The sequence below is a fragment of the Carettochelys insculpta genome, chromosome 8 (genome assembly GCF_033958435.1).
Source record: "Carettochelys insculpta isolate YL-2023 chromosome 8, ASM3395843v1, whole genome shotgun sequence".
NCBI classification, from domain to species: Eukaryota; Metazoa; Chordata; order Testudines; family Carettochelyidae; genus Carettochelys; species Carettochelys insculpta.
Window position 1 is genome coordinate 16,098,823 of NC_134144.1, and position 21,542 is coordinate 16,120,364.

Consider the following 21,542-nt stretch of genomic DNA (forward strand, 5'->3'; position numbering starts at 1 on the left):
CCTTTGATTTCTTTTGGCATGCTTATGAACTTAGTTTTGTTTTAAACATCCCTTTTTTATATAGATTTTATAGATTTGGTTGAAATCATAGATGCCATATTCTTCATCTTTATAACACAAGTTTTCTTTCCAGGTAGAAGGACAAGAAAATAATGAGCCATTGCCATAGAAACACAAAGGGTTAAAGGTTTCTCTTTTCTTTTTGTTTTGGGTTGTGTACTGTACTTTGAACAATTTTATGTATTTTTGTGCTCAAAATAAATGTACTTTGAGTACATGGAAAGTTTTCATTCCAAATCATAGATTTACAGGATTATTGCTTTTGAAATGCTAATTCTCAAAATAGAGCACCTAATTCTTACCATCTTATGTTAATATAGGTAGTATAGCTGAGTGAAACAAAAAGCATATAAAGAGACTTTTTGATACTTTTAATAGTACAAGTCTTTTCTGCTAATTTTAGTATGCAAGTCAGCATAAGGGGCATAGAGGGCCTGATGGAAGCTTTCCTTGGGTGAGTGAGTTTCACAACTGAAAATAAGGCGCCTGTTTGCTTAAAATTAGAATCTGTTGCAGGTTTTACAAATTAGAATTTCAGCCTGCATGAATTAATAGGGATATTAATTATTTTATTTGCTTAATTGTAATAATTGATTTAAACATGTTTTGTCAGAATTCACAGGCCCATACTAACTGTCCTTAATTTCTTTCCTACAGCAGTACTGCTATATGCCAGTCCTGTCTGCATTCTTAAGGGTGCAGTTCAACACATCCTGTGTAAATTATGGTGAAAAAGTATTCCAAAGGAAAGTCCTATCAAAGCTAGTGTCAGAATGACACTGCCAATTGGGCAATGATCTTCAGCATAGAAAATGTTTAAGAATTTTATTTTTCCTAAATTGTAGTGCTATACTGCTTGTATAGCAAATCTGCACTTTTTTTAGAATAGCGTGTCCATAATAAGTCACATTTTTATATACTTGGGCTTCTGTAAAGTATGTAAAGTTTAAAATAAAAACTCAAGGTACACTGTATGAAACATGGTGTACACAAATCTATTTTGCCTGTGACTATCAACATGGTGGTAAATGTACTGTATTACAATCCGCTACCAATTGTAATTGTACCTTCTGAAGAAAAGAGGGTTGAATAGTATAATTTCCCAATTTTATAATATAAAAAATGAAGCCCTTCTACAGTATGACACCTCAAAATAAAGAACAGGAGGTTTTTTTGTCCTGATTTGTCAAATGTATAAACTGATCTTTATGCAAAAACATTTTGAATCATTATCTAGGTATACAATAGTTATTCATAGTCAGATAAGTAGGATTTAACAGCTTACACAAGGTAATGTTTTGAATATAAATATCTTTCCAAAGTGTTACTAATGGTAAAGAGATAATTTTCTAGGCTTCTATTCTGCTGCTTGAAGTCAGAACTGCTGATGGACACAAAGGCACGAAAGTGTACGTATTCCGGATTAGCAACCCAGGAACCCATCACTTCTGAAGACTCTTAACTGTGTTATCATTTTATCATTTTTATCTGCTTTAAATATTTGTTTTAAACTGCAGTAGTTATGTTTGTGTTCAAACAGGTTAAATTGATCAACAAACTGAATAAACGTAAGATACGTGTAATTTTTAAAAAAATTCAATCAAAAAAGTAAAATTAAGTGATTTTGGAATAATAAAATATTAGAGCAGGACAATGAAAAAAAGCAGATATTTTTGATTATCCCGTACTTATTATATTCCTGTACTGTTGCTGTTCTCTTCTGCAGGAGGGAAGACACCTGATCCTAAAATGAATGCCAGAACATATATGGATGTAATGCGTGAACAGCATTTAACTAAAGAAGAGGTCTGTTAGCAATTTGATCTGAACATAATGCTTTCTTTTTCTCTCCAGTTTTTAAAGAAGCCTAAGTGAGTTAGGTGTCCTATGCACCTTTGAAATGCGGTCTTCATGTGTAAATGGTTGCTGTTTGTTTAAATGACACATTTATTGGAAAGCCTATCTACTTGTGTTCAGGATAACAGCCATGATAAACATGAGGGAGAAAAATTGTCATTAATGTACTTCCTGGTCAGTCAGTTTTGTTATTTTTGTATAGTCAGGTTGATCTTTCATGCAGCATAGGGGAAAGAGACATTTCCAAAAAATGATTGTAAAACCCCAAGCCATTGCTCGTTCAGTGGATGCAGTACTTTTACTGGTATCTTTTATTGGAATACTTGGTCTTGTCCCCATACGTCTGTGTCAGCTATTCTTTAGAGTAACATGCTAATCCCAAACAGCCCAGTTTTTGTTCAGTACTATTAAGTTGCTTTTGGTGTCACTGCCCCTCATCTTGGCAATGTCTTCTACATTCTAAAAGATACATTTTGGTCCAGAAAATCCTTTCAATAGTTTTTAACCATATTCCACCAAATTTTAGGGAGGATACAAACATTTGGGTAACGGCAGAATGCTAAAATTCAGTAGCACTGATATGCAAACTAAACATGTTTGTACAATAGTTCCTTAAGGGATTTTAACTCTATGTTGTTTTGACATGTTTTCAGTGCAAGATATTTTAGTCTTTCTTTTATTGATTTACAAAACTCCACCATATGGCTTTTGACTACTTGACTGCTTTTTGTTTTGACATATGGCTTTTGTTTTTCCTCTCTCAGTAACATTTATAACACAGTGAAACAGAACTTTTGGATAAGATTTCAATGATTGCAAATTATTTGTATTGTGTTTTTTTATGGCCACCATACAATTCAAATTAGCCTCATCATCCATAAATATTTAATAACCTGTTCAAAAACAAAAACAAAAAAAATGGGCACTTTTGAGTAGGATTTCAGTGATTGGGCTTTATACCTTTGATATTTTTTTTCCTAGTGCTGGGTAGATTTCTGCTTTCAGAGTACACAGCCATCTGAAAAAGATAAGAGTCTACTATGGCTCCTCTTTTTGGATCACTTGAAGGATTTTAATTAAGTAGTATGTCTTGTTTACATTTTTTACCCCCTTTTGTATCTGCATTGTATGTTTCACAGGAGTGCATACTTTTTTCATAATTCAACTTATTTGCTATAAAATTTTTTGCACTATTCATTTAGTTGTGTTTTAGTATCTTTTGGGTATATTAGTTTAATATTTATCTGGAATGGGATTGTGTGGTGTTTACAGAGAATTTGTGTACCCCTGTCCAAATCCTGGGTCCTGAGAGGCTCATTATGCCCATTTCTTTTATGCCTGCTCTTGAAGAGGCATTTGTCATTTTATATTAATTATATTGCTTTTGCCATTTTTTTGGTTGTTTATTACTGAAAAGGGATAGAAGAAGATCTTTTCCTTTTTCCTGTTTTTGGCCGTCTTTTTAGTCCCTATTTTAATTTACTAATATTTGTTTAACATTTATTAATATCAGGGTACAAAATTTATCGGAAGGACAGAACAGGTCATGCTGGAGGAGGAGTGGCAGTATACGTTAAAGTGTAGCATCAAATGATGTAAAAATCATAAATGAACCAAACTGTACCATAGAATCTCTCTGGATAGTAATCCCATGCTTGAATAATAAAAATATAATGGTAGGGTTATATTACCGACTGCCTGACCAGGATGGTGATAGTGACCGCGAAATGCTCAGGGAGATTAGGGAGGCTATCAAAATTAAAAAAACAATAATGGGGGATTTCAGCTATCCCCATGTAGACTGGGTACATGTCACCTCAGTACAGGAAGCTGAGGTAGCTTCTTCACACCTTAAATGACTGCTGCTTGGAGCAGCTAGTCCTATAACCCACAAGAGGAGAGGCGATTCTTGATTTAGTCCTAAGTGGAGCACAGGATCTGGTCCATGTGGTGAATATTTCTGGACCTCTTAGTAAATAGTGACCATAATATAATTAAACATTTCTGTGGCTGGGAAAATACTACAGCAGCCCAGACTGTAGTATTTAATTTCAGAAAGCGAGATTACACAAAAATGAGGAAGTTAGTTAAACGGAAATTAAAAGGTACAGCACCTAAAGTGAAATTGCTGCAAGATGCATAGAAACTTTTGAAAGACACCATAATAGAGGCTCAACTTAAATGCATACCCCAATTTGGGAGACACAGTAAGAAAACCAAGAAAGTGCCACTATGGTTAAACAATAAAGTAAAAGGAGCAGTGAGAGACAAAAAGGCATCCTTTAAAAATTTGAAGTTAAATCTTAGTGAGGAAAATAGAAAGGAACATAAACTCTGCCAAGTGAAGTGTAAAAAATATAATTAGGAAGTCAAAAAAAGAATTTGAAGAACAGCTGGCCAGAGAGTCAAAAAGCAGTACATCAGAACAGGAAGCCTGCTCAACAACCAGGAGGGCCACTGGGTGATCGAGATGTTAAAAGGAGCACTCAAGGATGATAAGGGCATTGCAGAGATACTAAATGATTTCTTTGCATCAGTCTTCACAGCTGAGGATGTGAGAGACATTCCCAAACCTGAGCAATTCTTTTCAATTAACAAATCTGATGAAATATCTCAAATTGAGGTGTCATTAGAAGAGGTTTTGCAACAGACTGCTAAACTAAACAGTAATAAGTCACCAGGACCAGATGGTATTCACCCAAGAGTTCTGAAGAAACTCAAAAGTGAAATTGCAGAACTAACAACTGTTGTTTGTAACCTGTCATTTAAATCAGCTTCTGTTCCAGGTGACTGGAGGATAGCTGTTGTGATGCCAATCTTTAAAAATGGCTCCAGAGATGATCTTGGCAACTACAGGCCAGTCAGTCTGACTTCGGTACCGGGCAAACTGGTCGAAACTTAGTAAAGAACAGAATTGTCAGACATGTTGATGAACATAATTTGTTGGGAAAAGAGTCAACATGACTTTTGTAAAGCGAAGTCGTGCCTTACTAATCTATTAGAATTTTTTGAAACAGTCAGCAAGCATGTGGACAAGGGGGATCGTGTGGATATAGTGTACTTAGATTTTCAGAAAGCCTTTGACAAGGTTCCTCACCAAAGACTATAAAGTAAAGTTAACTGTCATGGGATAAGAGAGAAGGTCCTCTCCTGAGCTGTGTCTGCGCTTGGGCAAAACTTTGAAATGGCCATGCTAATGGCCAAATTGGAGAATACTAATTAGGCACTTACATGAATATTCAGTGTCTCATTAGCATGCTGCTGGTCGCAGCACTTCGAAAGTGCTGCATTTCACTCACATGCAGCTCATCTACACAAGGTCCTTTGCAAACATCAAAATCCCCTTATTCCTATCAGCTTCCTATCGAGTTTGCCCACATTTAGATGTAGCTTTGGACTGGTAACTGGTTAAAATGTCAGAAACAAAGGGTAGGAATAAATGGTCACTTTTCAGAATGGAGATCGGTAAATAGTGGCGCCCCCCCAGGGGTCTGTACTGGGACCAGTCCAATTCAACATTTATAAATGATCTGGAAAAAGGGATAAACAGTGAGGTGACAATTTGCAGATGACACAAAACTACTCCAAATAGTTAAGTCCCAAGCAGACTGTGAAGAGCTACAAGAGGATCTTAATAAATTGTGTGATTGAGCAACAAAATGGGAGATGAAATTCAGTGTTGATAAATGCAAAGTAATGCACTTTGGAAAATATAATCCCAACTATACATATAAAACGATGGGGTCTGGTTTAGCTGTTACCACTCAAGAAAGAAATCTTAGTCATTGTGGATGGTTCTCTGAAAACATCCACTTAATGTTCAGGATCAGTCAAAAAGGCTAACAAAATGTTGGGAATCATTCAGAAAGGAATAGATAAAACAGAAAATATCATACTACCTTATAGAAATCAATGGTACGTCCACATCTAGAATACTATGTACAGATGTGGTTGCCCTATCTCAAAAAAAAATACATTGGAATTGGAAAAGGTTCAGAAAAGGGCAACAGAAATGATTAAGGGTATGGAACCTGCCATGTAAGTAGAGATTAATAAGAGTGGGACTTTTTAGCTTGGGAAAAAAGGCGATTAAGGGGGGATATGGTAGAGGTATATAAAATCATGACTGGTGTGGAGAAAATAAATAAGGTATTGTTATTTACTCCTCCTCACAGCACAAGAACTAGGGGTCACCAAATGAAATTAATAGGCATCAAGTTTAAAACAGTGGGAAGTACTTTTTCACACAATGCACAGTTAACCTGTGGAACTCCTTGCCAGATAATGTTGTGAAGGCCAAGACTAAAGTAGAGTTTAAAAAAGAACTAGATAAATTCATGGGGGGATAGGTCCATCAGTGGCTATTAACCAGGATGGGCATGAACAGTGTCCCTAGCCTGTTTGCAAGAGACTGGAAATGGGCAACAGGGAATTGATCACTTGATGATTACCTGTTCTGTTCATTCCCTCTGGGCACCTGGCATTTGCCACTGTCAGAAGACAGGATACTGGGCTTGATGGACCTATGGTCTGACCCACTATAGCTGTTCTTCTGTTTTAAAAAGATTTATATTTTGTAAGAGCCCATGGCATTAAATAACATAGTTAAGACTGCCAGGAAAAATTGGCAGCTGCTCAAAGTGTCTGTCAGCTTTGTAACTTTGAGTGAAAGATTTAGATAAATTTATAGTGAAATCTTTCAAAAGATTAATTGTTTTTCAGATACATTTTACATTTTCTTTTTAAACAGACATTTTATAAAATTCTGTTGTCCCTTACTGTGTTGAAAATGATTTTGAAACCAAATAAATGTTTTAAACTTGCTCAGTTTAGTGTGTCAACTGAGTCTGTGAGCCTTTCTTCTAAAGATGGTTTTACTCTCTTGAAGTTTTTCCTTTTGTAAATTGCATGTTATGTGTAGATTGCACCTTGAAATTGGTTACATTTCTACACTGCTATTTTTATTTTTGAACTTAAGCTTTGAATAAGTTTTTCACAGGAGAGAGTACTTTTTTGACCTTGATTCTTAGCTGCTTTATCCAAGCTATGATCTGCTTACTGCTGTTTTCACTCTCTTATTTTCCTTCTGTGTCAGCTATCAGACTTTGATAAGTTGATTGTTGCACTTAATATTTTCTTTTTTCTGACACCACTATTTTTTCAATTTACTGTATTTTTTAATGGTTGTTCAGGCTAATTAATACCCCTTGTATTGCTCTTATTTATTTTTCTGTACAACAGTATCCACATTGCATCTCTACTAGTACATTCAAAAGCAGCTATTTCCTTTATGGTGATCTTAACCAAATCATCTATAATACACTAATTGAAATCAGATTGTCACTGTTTGCAACAGCCAGCACAATTGATTATTTATAGACACATTCATTGGAAGAGCCTGTTGCTTTTAGAATAGCTGTAAAGTCGTCTTTTGGGAATATTGCACATAGTGACAGTAGCTGTCACCACCTGATTTCCCATTTGTGTAATTGTTTAATTACTAAGGATGTTAGTGGGTGTGATTGCATGAGTTAGGCTGCCAGAATTGGATTTCATTAACAAACTGGGTGTTCTCTTTAATCATTCAGCATCTCTTAACACTTTTTTACTATAATATTTCACAGCCCTAACTGCTTAATTTCCTCTCTGAACTCTCCTTTCTCCTCATTCTCTTTACTTAAATTGCTTACTTGTCTCCCAAAAGGACCCTTCCCAGACAAATTCTTTGGGCATCTCTAAGCTTATCTTTTGTGAGGATTTTTGCCATTACTTCTTAACTTAGTATACTTTGCCTGTAAAAGCTGTGCTTACTAAATATGGATTCATTTAAATATGTAACAGGCATTGTGTTCTCCCTGACCTTTCAGGAATCTTTGCTAGTTAGTTTCCTTCAGTACATCTTTCATTTATTCTTTATGCTTTGTATATTCATCCCTGAAAGTGGCACATGTTGTTTGTAAAATTTTAGTCACCAGACATATTCCTTGAGAAACTGCTGTCTAGTATGAAACTGACATTGATATTTTCGGTTCAAGACAAGAAAAGTTTAGAAGTTGATCTGTAAATCTTTTTTAATGGCATGTGTTTAGACATGCACATCTAGTTTCAGTGGAATTATGCTAATTTGCCCCAGTTGATGATCTGGCTTATGTCTTTTATATTGGCATCTTAATATTTATGGAACACAGTAGACCCCTGACTTACACGGGGGTTGCATTCTTTCACAACCCTGTGTAAGTCAAATTTTGTGTAACTTGGGGGAGTCAGGAGCCAGGCTGCAGCCTGGCTTCCTGCTCTCCTCTGCTTTCAGAGACAGGAAACTGACCAGCTGGTTCCCAGCTCCCCTCCCATTTGCTGGAGCCAGGAAACTGACCACCTGCCCTGGTCAGTTTCCCCACTCCTGTTAGTGGTGGCAGCAGAGAGCCTGACTCTCAGCTGCTACCCCAACAGGAGCCGGGAAACAGACCAGTGCAGAAGCACTGGTCAGTTTCCCGGTTTCTCTGAGTGGTGGGGAGCTGATAGCAGCTCCCTGACAGTCAGAAGAGCGTTAACCTGAGATATGCGCAACTCAAGTTGCGTGTATCTCAGGGGTCTACTATACCAACAGGTTAAAATAAAGAGTTCTATATGAACTATATATTCAGCTAACCTAAGGTGGCAATCTTAACAATTAAGACCAAATATATAGCTAACTCAAGCCTAAATGAATAGCTTTGAGTGTTACTTGTTGTGATATAATTCACTTTTTTGAGTGCTTGAGTTAAAAAATGAATTTTGGTTGAGGCAAATGTGTTGTAACATTGTTAAACGTATGTTGTCTTAATGATCACATCTTAAAATATTTTGTTTGATTTAATTTTCCATTTGTAGTTCATCTAGAACATTTTAGAGAGAGAGCACTAAGTCATAGTTGAACTAAAACGCTGTTTTGCAAAAATCTATTACCAAATGTTCCACAAAGAACATCTGAAGAAGTGAGTCTGTCCCACGGAAGCTCATCACCTAATAAATTGTTTTGTTAGTCTTTAAAGTTCTACATGATGGCTTTTTTGTTTTTGTAGAATACAGACTAACCCAGCTATCACTGTCACTAAAGAATACCTGTTTCTCCAATCTTTTAATAACAATTCAGTGAAAACTTTATAAATATTGTACTGAAGAATGCTGAACCCAAACTTTGCAGCTTTATGCTAGTTTTGGGAACTTGAAATTAAAATTAGCTAGATTCATATAAACGAAATCAGATGCCATTGTCTGAGCTGGAAAAAACAAAAGAACACAGCATGAAACTAAATTTGACTTAACCATCTCTGTTTTCGTAATCTACAGTATTACCCTAAAGAAACTTGTTTCGAGAACTGTTTTCACCCTAATACTGACCTTTTAAGGAATGAATGCTTTTTTTTTTTTTAAACAGCGAGAAATTAGGCAACAGCTAGCAGAAAAAGCTAAAGCAGGAGAACTTAAAGTCGTCAATGGCACCTCTTCCCAGCCACCTTCAAAACGCAAACGGCGTTGGGATCAAACAGCTGACCAGACTCCTGGTGCAACACCTAAAAAACTATCCAGTTGGGATCAAGCAGAGGTATTCATCCCTTTATTAGTTAACCTGTGCATTGTAGAAGCTATTAATTTTTTAAGCAGAACTTCAGAGTTCTGCAGAACCTCTTGACTTTTAGAGATGTCTCATGGGCTGCACCTTCATTTAGTATACTAAATAGAAATTAAACCCTTACCTTTTCTTTTACCAGGGAAATTCACAGGTAGCTATGGCGTTCTAACAGCTTGTGCATTTGTCTTGATTAGACCCCTGGACATACTCCTTCTTTGAGGTGGGATGAAACTCCTGGCCGGGCAAAGGGTAGCGAGACTCCTGGAGCAACCCCAGGTTCAAAAATATGGGATCCTACTCCCAGTCATACACCGGCAGGAGCTGCAACCCCTGGACGGGATACACCTGGTCATGCAACTCCAGGCCATGGAGGCGCAACTTCTAGTGCACGTAAAAATCGTTGGGATGAGACACCCAAAACAGAAAGAGGTATTTCTGGAATTACTAGAATTGATAAGAAAGGTCTGAATAGGAATTGGGTAAGAACTTTTCACTTCAGGCTGTCAGTATGAGAGCAAGTCAAGCCAGAAGTAGGCAGGGGAAAGTTAGGACAGCCAATGGCCGATGTGTTTTGCAGTTGGGGCGCTGATAGCCAGAGTTCCATCATAAAAATGTCACTCCTCATGGTTTTAGCAAAAGAAACTAAGGCTATGCAATATATGAGGCTATAGTGCTATGGCTATGCTGCTGTCAGCTTCTGCTGTAAATTCAGAACACTGAAGGGTTTTGATGGCACTGTAGGAGCTCAGCGTCCTGGTTCAACATGGAAGCATTTTTCTGTCAACCTAACTGCATTAACGGGGGAGTCAGAACAGCATAGATACAGTGGTAGGATTTTTCGTACCACTGAGTGCCACAGCTCTATTGACCTATGTTTTAAGTGTCCACCAGTCTGCACTGTGTTGCAGTCACTTTTGAAGGTCAGGATTATCAGCATGCTGACAGGACAGAAAAAACTCATTTATTTTTATAAGGAAAAGATGGCCCCTTTTTTTTTAACAATATCGTCCTTTTTTTGTACAAAAGAACAACACTAACCATTCTTCTTTCAGCTGTCATGTTGATTTTTCTGTTTTGGGTTTCTACTCAGTTTTTAATTTTTATACAGTAGACCCTTGATTTCTGTGGGAATTATATTCCTGGGAAACCAGGTATAATTGGAAATTTGTGCAAGTCAAGTGGGGGCAGGGCCACCACCTCAGTCCCAGCATCCATCACCATGGCAGGGGCAGGTGTTCCCCCTGTCCAGGGGGAAGAGATTTGGCAGAGCACCGCACTCCATCAGCTCACCATCCCTTTAACAGGGGGTTCCCACTTGATGGGGATTCCTTGTCCCCAGCTGCAGCGTTGGCTCCCTGAGGTTGGAACTTCCGCTAGGGTCCTCCTCTAAACGTGCCAGCACAACATACACACCTTCGACTTGTGCGTATCTCAGGGCAGCAAGGAGGGTCTAGTGTACTTTATTATAGGGTTGATAGCTGTCCTGTTAGAAGGGCATTAGCTGTTCATTCAGATGATTTTCTCTTAGTATTTTTGTTCTTTGTAAAATAAATATCTGAAAAAAACCTAACTCTTTTTTAAATCAACTTTTAAGCATCACGTGTGGTAATTTTTTGGTGTGAAATCCTCCACTTCCCCCCACCCACCCAACTAGTATGTATGTGTTCTGTCAATGTGTCCTATGGCCAAGTTAGTTTGGGAAGTAGCTGGCTTAGCTGATCTACTAGTGGTAAAGCTCGATGTGTGTCATCAGGTTGTTACTGGTAAAGAATTGAAAGAGTGGAATGGAATAATATAAGGGAGATCCAATCTTAACATCGTAGTATTGCTTACCTTTTAGAATGATCTCCCCCCCCCGCCCCAACTTTCAGTAATCTTCAGATTTTGCCTGTGAGATCTGATTTGTAGCCATTACAATCTGAAAAAATTGGGCTTTTATAGATACACCGGGACATGGCAGTGGATGGGCTGAGACTCCTCGTACAGATCGAGGTGGTGATTCTGTTGGTGAGACTCCGACTCCTGGAGCAAGCAAAAGAAAGTCACGTTGGGATGAAACACCTGCTAGCCAAATGGGTGGTAGCACTCCTGTTTTGACACCTGGCAAAACACCAATTGGTACACCAGCAATGAACATGGCAACCCCGACTCCAGGTAAGATGAATCCATTCTGTTTTCTATCAATCAATATTAAAATGTATAAATAACGTAGATCTATGTCAGCATTCATGATCTGTTTTTTGATTGTGAAAGCCCAACTTTTGTATTCTTAATGTCCCTAGCAATGTAATTCTATTAAAGAGCACAGAATAATGTAACCTCAAAGTCTGCTGTCAGTTTTTGAATTGATCCACAAGAATTGCTAAAAAGGTTCCTGAAAGCGTTAACACTCAAGCAGTTGGAATTCTGAGGCCAGTACTGTACTCAAATGCTGCACGTCTTAGTTCTGGAGATTTCTTAGGTGTTTGAAGATAACCTCGCAGACAGAAATTGAAATCCTTTTTTTTTTTTTTAACCTAAATATAGGTCACATAATGAGCATGACTCCTGAACAGCTGCAGGCATGGCGCTGGGAAAGAGAAATAGATGAAAGAAATCGGCCACTATCTGATGAAGAACTAGATGCCATGTTCCCAGAGGGATATAAGGTAGTTGTTCTGAATAAATCCAAGCAGTCTGTTACTATATATACTGTAATTTAGTGGTGATACATTTTCCACTCAGTATATAGGTTTTTTGGCAATAAAATAAATGTTATGTGAATGTCTGTAACTAAATAAAGATGAATTCATGCTAACATTTGGTAGTTTAGTTGTTGGTGTTTTATATGCATCCATTAGAAGGGAAAAAAGAAAAAGAGGCCAGTTTTAATTTAATTTCACCTTAGGAAGCTTATGCTGATTTCAGAAGGCGTTCCCTATGAAGAACAGCTGCAGAACTTGAGCCAGTGGTAGAAGACATGGTAGAAGAGATCAGATAGAGATTGAAAACTGTCCGTCAGTACAGTAGACCCTCCCCTGACTTACGCAGGGGTTGCATTTTTGCACAGCCCCATGTAAGTCAAACTTCACGCAACTTTGGGGGAGGAGCACTGGTCAGTTACTTGTTTCCTGTGAGTGGTGGGCAGCCAGGAGCCTGGCTGTGAGCTGCCTGCTGCTCAGAGCACAGGAGAAACAGACCAGCAATGATGTGCCCATCAGTTTCCCCACTCCTCTCAGGGGCGGCAGCCTGACTATTGGCTCTGCCTCCCCGTGCCTGTCAGTGGCGGCAGCTGAGAATCAGGCTCTCAGCTTCCACCACTGACAGGAGTGGGAAAATCAGTTTCCTGGCTCCAGTGAGTAGAGGAAAGCTGCGAACCAGGCAGCAGCTTGGCTCCTGGTTCCCCTCCACTTGCAGAGGTGGGAAACTGACCAGGGCAGGAGCCCTGCCACCTGATTCCCAGCTCCCCTCTACATGCTGGAGCCCCAGGCACCTGTTCCCCACCAGTCAGAGTCACATTAACCTGAGATGCGTGCAATCGAGTTGCACGTGTATCAGGGGTCTACTGTATTAATATCCTACATTTAAAAAAAAAAACACTTAAATATTCACATCAAGCATTACATAAAGAAACATATAAAGCCTAATACAGGTTGAACCTCTCTTGTCTGGCACCCTTGGGACCTGAACAGTGTCTGACGAGAGAATTTGCTGGGCGACGGGACGTCATATTTTCTAGCATGTTACTAACACTTCCACCGCTTACTTGGCTCTTAGAAGATATTTGGGATAAATTACAGCTATATAATCACACAGAACATTGAAAGCCAGGACTGTTGGCTGTAAACAAACTTTATGGGACTATGGGAGACTTGGCTTGACCCATGTTAAGTGGTCATCCGGCTGACTAAAACCACAGCTGGTTATGGAATTTGATGGACAAGAGAGTTCTGGATTAGAGAGGTTCAGCCTGTATTCTTTCTGCTCACGAGAACATACAATAGTATTTGTGTGTGTTAGGACCCCTCGTTACATCATTCCTCTACTTTCAAGTCCAACAGCATATACAGAGTTTCAAAAAACATACAAGATCAAAAATAACAAGCAGTTCTGTAGCTTGAGTCTTTAAATTGCCACAGGACTGCTTTTGTTTGAGAAGCCACAGAATATTACAGCTACACCTCTGAGACTATTTATAACAGCACAGTTAATTTACAACAAATACAAGGATAGACTCTAGAACGTACGCTGGAAGACTGAGAAATGAATAGAATATATCATTGATAATGATTGATACATACAGAGAATTACTGGTACAACTTTGTAACTTCTTCCCTGTTTTGACACTGTTGTGAATGTCAGGTCATGTTATTTTTAACTTTCAGGTTTGCAGTCTGAAAGTACTTTTTAGAGTTTAATATTTAGACAATTGTATCTTCCTTATTTCGGTCCATTGTTTTTTATCTTCATTTCAATCAGGTTCTTCCACCTCCAGCTGGTTATGTGCCTATTCGTACTCCAGCTCGCAAACTTACAGCAACTCCCACACCATTGGGTGGCATGACTGGATTCCATATGCAAACAGAAGATAGGACCATGAAAAGCGTCAATGACCAGCCATCTGGAAATCTTCCATTCCTAAAACCAGATGACATTCAGTACTTTGATAAACTACTGGTAAATGAGATTTCATTGATACTAATTGAATGTTTCCTGGTGGGGGCTAGAGAGGGTAAAATATGCCTTTATTAATATATTTGTAATTATTTGTAGGTTGATGTTGATGAATCTACGCTTAGTCCAGAAGAACAGAAAGAAAGAAAAATAATGAAACTGCTTTTAAAAATAAAGAATGGTACACCTCCAATGAGAAAAGTAAGACATTCTGATCTGCATATACCATTGTCATTTTCAAATACCCATAATTTCCTCTCTGTTGATTTTAGAATCCAGTTTGTTTTGTTTTCCCAGAAGCTGCTCATGAGTTTGCTCCAAGCTGCTTCTAAAGGACATTTTATTTATATTATTTTTCCCTTCTTTTCATCTAGCTCTTGCTTTCTCTCTGTATTGTTCTTTGCTTGTTTATACCTCTTAAGGTGCGTCTACACTTGCATTCCTCTTTCGAAAGAGTTATGCAAATGAGGCATGTATTTGCATATTGGCACCTTATTTGCATATTCTAATTTTGAAAGAGCTTCTTTTTTAAGACGAAAGCCAGCGTAAACACGGCTCTTTTGAAAGTAAACCCATCTTCGAAAGAATCCTTCCCTTTATTTAATGGGAAGAAGGATTCTTTCGAAGATGGGTTTACTTTTGAAAGAGCAGCATCTAAACTGGCTTCTTCCTTCAAAAGAAGCTTCTTTGAAATTATAATATGCAAATGAGATGCCAAATGCGCAAATTTATACCTCCTTTGCTTTTTAATTTACCTCATTTGCATCCCTCTTTTGACAGAGGAATGCAAGTGTAGACACACCTTTAATGTTTTCCTCCTGTCTAGTACTTTTTAAATTATGTATTGATCACAGTTATATTTTATTCTCACGCACGCACGCACGCACGCACAAGTATTTCCATTCTATAATAATGACATCTATAAAACATTTTGTGACACGTATATGAAGGATGTTTTATTTTATTGCAAGTGATTCTCAAGCATTGTATTTGTGAGGCTCATCTCCTCTCCCCAGCATACTATTAATCTCCAGGCCCATCAGGGGTTTTGGGTAGTAGACATAGTTTGCCTTCTATTTTGGAATGTGGCGGGTTGGGGGAGGGCGTGTTAAGGGGTCCAGGGAGGGAATGCCACCTCCACCCCGACTCACCTCAGCAGGCCACTGAGCCTGTTGGATGGTAGGGAGCACTCAAATTATAACTCAAGGGCTTAGCTAAGAGAGTATGAAAACAGCCCAGTGTGCTGGGAGGGAGTAGTTAGGGGTCATGTGCTGGTAGGTTTCCCCTGTATTTCTAGTTCCCAGATGGGTGTGCCAGCCCCAGAGCCAGGTCTCACCACTTGGGTAGCTCTTACCAGCTGTTTCTAGTGGGTCAGAGGGGATTGGAAGCTGAGGAGCTTCTTCATCCTGGGGCATCAGCAGGAGGTATGGGAATGCTGCCATCATCTGCTCCATGGCACCAGCTAGAGTAGTAGCTGTCCAGCTTCCCTTTCTGACCTGGCCAGGAGGCAGGGAGGAGAAACTGGGAAGGGGATGGTGTAGGGCTTGCCCCCAGGACTGCCATGCTCTTGCACTGCAGTTTGGTGGGGTGTTGGGTATGGAAGACAGCTCTCCATGTCCCAACTCTGCCGTGGGCTCAGGACTTGAGTACCAGGGCTTAGGACTCTGGGATTCAGCTCCTTGCCTCCCAACTGCAGCCTGTGGTGGGGTGGTAGGGATTGAGTGCCATGGACACCCAGTTAACCTATATTGTATCTTCAGATCAGTGTTCCCAATGTGTTTTTGGCAAGAGCATGCACATATCATTTTAAATCCGCATGGTTACACTTGGTTATGGCTTGATTTTGCTAATTACATGGGAGTATATTATTCTGGTATCTTTCTTTGTGGTTTAATTCAGAGGGATTTTTTTTTTAGGCTGCTCTGCGTCAGATTACCGATAAAGCTCGTGAATTTGGAGCAGGTCCACTGTTCAATCAGATTCTGCCTCTGCTGATGTCACCCACACTTGAAGATCAAGAACGTCACTTGCTTGTTAAAGTTATTGATAGAATCTTGTACAAGCTGGATGATTTGGTCCGACCATATGTACACAAGGTCAGTTTCTCTGAAATTTATTTAAATACATAGTAGCTACGTCTACACGTGAAGCCTACATCGAAGTAGCTTATTTCGATGAATAACGTCTACATGTCCTCCAGGGCTGGCAACGTCGACGTTCAACATCGACGTTGCGCAGCACCACATCGAAATAGGCGCTGTGAGGGAACGTCTACATGCCAAAGTAGCACATCGAAATAAGGGTGCCAGGCACAGCTGCAGACAGGGTCACAGGGCGGACTCAACAGCAAGCCGCTCCCTTAAAGGGCCCCTCCCAGACACAGTTGCACTAAACAACACCAGATCCACAGAGCTGACAACTGGTTGCAGACCCTGTGCATGCAGCATGGATCCCCAGCTGCAGCAGCAGCAGCCAGAAGCCCTGGGCTAAGGGCTGCTGCACACGGTGACCATAGAGCCCCGCAGGGGCTGGAGAGAGAGCATCTCTCAACCCCTCAGCTGATGGCCGCCATGGCGGACCCCGCTATTTCGATGTTGCGGGACGTGGATCGTCTACACGTGCCCTACTTCGACGTTCAACTTCAAAGTAGGGCGCTATTCCCATCCCCTCATGGGGTTAGTGGCTTCGACGTCTCGCCGCCTAACGTTGATGTTAACATCGAAATAGCGCCCAACACGTGTAGCCGTGATGGGCGCTATTTCGAAGTTAGTGCCGCTACTTCGAAGTAGCGTCCACGTGTAGACATGGCTAGTATTTGTTTTATGAATATGGTCTGCATTCTCTACTGATTGCTCTATAATACAGTAAACCCTCGAAATGTGTGATTTCGAGTTGTGCGTAATGTGCATTAACACAAGCTAAGCGCAACTCAAAATCCCACTCCTCCAGCCCTGGTTCAAACTCCACTGGCCTGCACATGCAGCCCCAGTTCAAAACCCCAGCTCACCCCACACCCTGTGTGGCCCTGGTTGAAACCCTCCTGCCCCTGGCTCACCCTCCACCCCGCACGTCCCCAGCTCAACCCCACCACACGGCAGCATGGTTACAGTTCACCATCCACGCATCCTCCCCCTTGCAGCCCTAACCCATCCCAGGCTTAACCCTCCTGCCCACCCGCCACGGCCCCAAAGATCAATATGTGTGCACTGTTAGAGAAACTATCCTCAAAATAGATAGAATATGTAACATATTAAAATACCATACATAGTTATTTAGTTGACTTCATTTGCAGAATACCTTTTGTAAGTTGTATGACTAACACATGAAAATATGAAATTTAAGAGCAAGACTGTCTGGAAGAGTCGGTATGCATGCACTGGAAGTAAAAGATTGTGGTAGCTATCTATGCAGTATGACTGGAATTGGAATCCTATTGTAGGTCTAGAACTGCTAAAGTAAAGAATAATACATGAGTTGAGAGACTCATTAATGTAGTTTTGAAGTGTTAATTTTTTTCATCTGTTACCCTTTTCAGATTCTTGTGGTCATCGAACCTCTGCTGATTGATGAAGACTACTATGCGAGAGTGGAAGGCAGAGAAATTATATCAAACTTGGCCAAGGTAAAAACACTACAGCAGCCGTCCTTTTTGAATCCAATGAGATAGTGTTATAACTAAAATGTTACTGTAACTATTTGACCAGGAGTTAGTTTGCTTTGTAGTATTGAAAATGTAATGATTATGTGAGAAGAAACTTAAAAATCCAGCAAAAAAGGTAAAAGTTCATCATTCCTGTACACAAGTATATATGTTTTGTTTTTCAGGCTGCTGGTTTAGCTACAATGATTTCTACCATGCGACCTGATATTGATAACATGGATGAATATGTCCGAAATACAACAGCTCGAGCCTTTGCTGTTGTTGCCTCTGCGTTAGGCATTCCTTCTCTATTGCCCTTCTTGAAAGCTGTATGTAAGAGCAAGAAATCCTGGCAAGCTAGGCACACTGGCATCAAGATTGTGCAGCAAATTGCTATTCTTATGGGCTGTGCTATCTTGCCTCATCTCCGAAGTTTGGTTGAAATCATTGAACATGGTATGTTCTGCTTTTTTAAAATGTTTCCTCTTATTGTACATAAGGCTGTGGGTTAAATTAAGGACTTGAATTCTTGAATGGCGAGCCTAGAGTCTAATTCTAATAGACTACAACAAGGTATTGCCCTTTCCTTTTTATAGTTTTTGTCAAAGCTTTTTGTGTGATTTAAATAACTGTAGTAAAACCTTTCTTCTTCGAGTGATAGCTCTTGCGCATTCCAAACGGGGTGTGTGCTGGCCCGCCCCAGAAACTTTTTACCCTAGCCGGTAGCCATAGGGTTGGAGCGACGCCCCCTGGAGTGGTGCTGATATGGTGATCAATATATGCACCACCCGCCCTGCCTCACGCTTGGTTCCTGCTTGCCACTCTTGGTGGTTGCTGGAGCTCCCCTTTTCTCTTTCTCCTTCATTGCTGGGAACCTTGTAGAAAGTGTAAATAGTTATTTAGTTGTAAATAGTTCTAGTAAAGTGGAGTAGTTAATAGCTGTTGTTTTTTAATTGCTGGGCAGGTTCCCCACCTCTCTTGGCACTGGGGGATGCCCGCTTCTCTGGATTTCAAAAATTATCAGAACTGTGGCAAGCGTATGCCCAAGTCTGAGCCACGCACGGACTGCCTTGCCTGTCTTGGAGAAAGCCATCAGGGTGACCGCTGTGCAGTGTGCTGGTCCTTTAAGCCCAGGACCCTAAAAGATAGAGTCCAAGGGCTGAAAGTTCTCTTCAGGCAGGTGGCCTTGCAGCCAGACGTTCCCCGCCCCAAAGGGCCCAGTGCAGCCTCCTTGGTGCAGAGTGCCCCAATGCAGGCAGTGGTATGGAAGGCTTGGCACCGAGAGGAGGGCACCAGAAGACACAGGAGCCAGTCCCTCTTACCAAAGAAGCAGCAGCGGCATGATAGGGGCTGGTCTCCTACGGCACCAAGGTGTTAAAAGGACTCCGGCGCACCCGCTCTGCAGTGCCTGGAGCGAGAGCCCGAGGCACATGCCTTAACTCCAGTGTGAAGCCACCACCCACGCAGTTCCGAGTTTCCATCGATGCTGGATGCGTGCCATGTGGTGCAGGACCTCCTGCACACTGGGGTTCCACCTGCCTTGCTGCCTACAGATAAGCACAGTGGCCTAGGACTTGAGGGGCTGCAGGCGGTTGCCTCCACTGCTTTGCTCCCTGTGGCATCGATGCTTGGTCTTTTAACTGCTCCGACACCAGTGTTGCCTCTCGCTTGCGGCACTTGAACATTTTTATCTTCCTCAGGTGCCTGTTGCGAGCCCAGCCCAGGTGGTGGCGTCAGTGGAGGCACCGGCTCCCCACATGCCATTAAAATCTGTGGTACCACATTGGTCCTCGGCCTCCAACTTCTTGGCATCAGAGTCCAACTCCTACTATTCCAGCTCAGGCTGCTCTGAGGGTGCCAGGAGCTCCTCCATGGGTCCGGGGACCACCCCAGTGGCTGTTTTGGACCCCATGGGCATACCACAAAGCCCAGGGGCACTTGACGGGGCCATCAAGGACACCTTTAGTGCCGCCACTGGGGGCCCTTCTGGGGCCAAGGTCAGTGGCAATGGCATCACTCAGTGCACCGCCATGGGAATGCCCCGAGACTACGGGAGCACAGTCACCAGCGCCGTCTGGCTCCCTTGTCCCTTCGCTAGCACAGATATGGGCACTGATTTCAGCAGTATGGCCACCCTCAGCCTCAGTGCTGTGTCCCATGGCATTGTTTTATTTGGCACCGGCTGGTCTGGTGCCAGGCCAGGCACCTTTAAATCAGATTTTAACTCCAGCATCAGTGCCTTCATTGTCTGTGTCACCTCAGCTGGTCTTGGGGCTGTGGCACCAGGAACTGCAGGTTTTACAGAGATCCCAACAGGTGCCAACAGGACCCCTGCTCTGATTCCACAACAGGATGTCACTGGGATCTCCTCCTCCTCCTCCTCACTTAATGAAGCGATGACAGGGTCATCAGTGTCCCCGGTCTTGGAGGACAGCAGGGCGTTTCAGCAGCTCCTGCACAGGATGGGTCTGGGGCTTGGGTTGCAGGCCGAGGAGGTAGAGGATGACACAGATGCTGTCACAGACACTTTGTCCTTGGCGCCCACAGAGTGGCTTTGCACATCATTAAAACAATTGCCAACGTGGTGAAAACGGTGTGGCAGACCCCAGCCTCAGCATTGCCAATGGCCAGGAAAAACGAACGCCACTAATTTGTGCCCTCTCAGGACAATGAACATCTGTTTACAGACCCTCCTTCCAATTCCCTTGTTGGTGTTGCAAACCACAGGGAGAGATGGGGTTTCATGGTCCCTCCCCAAAAAACAGGGAGGCTGAACGGTAGGACCCATATGGTAGGAAGGTCTGTTTGACCACTGGTTTACAATTACGGACTGCTAACCAGCAGGCCCTGGTTAGTAGATATGTGTACATCATGGCCAGCTCTCTTTCAAAGCTCTCAGAGTTAGTCCCTGCGGACTCTAAACCCGATTTCACGGCCATGGTGGAGGAGAATAAACTCATTTCTAGAGCGGCCCGCCAGGTGGCATTTTAGGCAGCAGATGCTGCCTCGAGAGTCATGGCCTCGGGGGTAGCTGTGCATAGAGGGACATGGTTGCAGGAGTCTGGCCGCCCTTACGAGGTCCAACACACTATTCAAGACCTGCCATTTGAGGGACCCACTCTCTTTTCATAGAAGACTTATAAAAGGCTGCATAGCCTAAAAGACCCAAGGGCCATGCTGCATTCCGTGGGTTTGCATATGCCTGCAACCCAGTGTAGGCACTTCATCCCTCTCCCACCTGCTAGACATTTCCCCCAACAGCAGCAGCCTCATAATAGGTGCAGAATTTGAAACAGCAGAAGGCACCCTAATCAGCAGGGTCAAAGGCCAGGCCACCTTAAGCCACTGCCGGGCTCGAAACAAGCATTTTGGCAGGTGTGTCAAGAGCCCCACACCATTTCCCAGCTCTGCTCCAGCCCATCCTCTGCTTTGCTTCTGCCTATCCCCTTTCTACCCTCCCTGGTACCATATAACTTCAGACCAGTTGGTGCTGTGCACGGTAGAAAGGGGATACGCTATCCAGTTTACCTCCTACTCCCCCTCCCATCTGCCTTCCCTGTCCCCTCTTCAGGAACCCCTCTCATGAGAGTCTGCTCAGGCAGAAGATTCAGTCCCTTCTTTAGTGGGTGGGGGGCTATGGAGGAGGTCCCTCAACAGTTTCAAGAACAGGGGTTCTATTCCCAGTATTCCCAAATCCAGAAGTCGAAAGGGGGGTTGAGG

General features: G+C 41.7%; 1 protein-coding gene across 3 annotated transcripts in view; it reads left to right on the plus strand.

Annotated features, from left to right (window-relative positions):
* Nucleotides 1-21,542, plus strand: part of SF3B1 (splicing factor 3b subunit 1) — a 52,776-nt gene that overhangs the window by 18,033 nt on the left and 13,201 nt on the right. Inside the window, exons 1-11 of one of the 3 annotated variants that reach the window (XM_075000641.1) lie at nucleotides 4-1,469; nucleotides 1,787-1,866; nucleotides 9,335-9,502; nucleotides 9,724-9,958; nucleotides 11,471-11,683; nucleotides 12,056-12,177; nucleotides 13,988-14,185; nucleotides 14,282-14,383; nucleotides 16,099-16,278; nucleotides 17,718-17,804; nucleotides 18,008-18,278. In XM_075000641.1, the coding sequence (XP_074856742.1) occupies nucleotides 1,810-1,866; nucleotides 9,335-9,502; nucleotides 9,724-9,958; nucleotides 11,471-11,683; nucleotides 12,056-12,177; nucleotides 13,988-14,185; nucleotides 14,282-14,383; nucleotides 16,099-16,278; nucleotides 17,718-17,804; nucleotides 18,008-18,278 (1,633 nt within the window). In that variant the 5' untranslated portion in view covers nucleotides 4-1,469; nucleotides 1,787-1,809. Of the gene's footprint in view, nucleotides 1-3; nucleotides 1,867-9,334; nucleotides 9,503-9,723; nucleotides 9,959-11,470; nucleotides 11,684-12,055; nucleotides 12,178-13,987; nucleotides 14,186-14,281; nucleotides 14,384-16,098; nucleotides 16,279-17,717; nucleotides 17,805-18,007; nucleotides 18,279-21,542 lie in introns of those variants that run through there. The other 2 variants (XM_075000640.1, XM_075000642.1) reach the window with 2 other exon arrangements.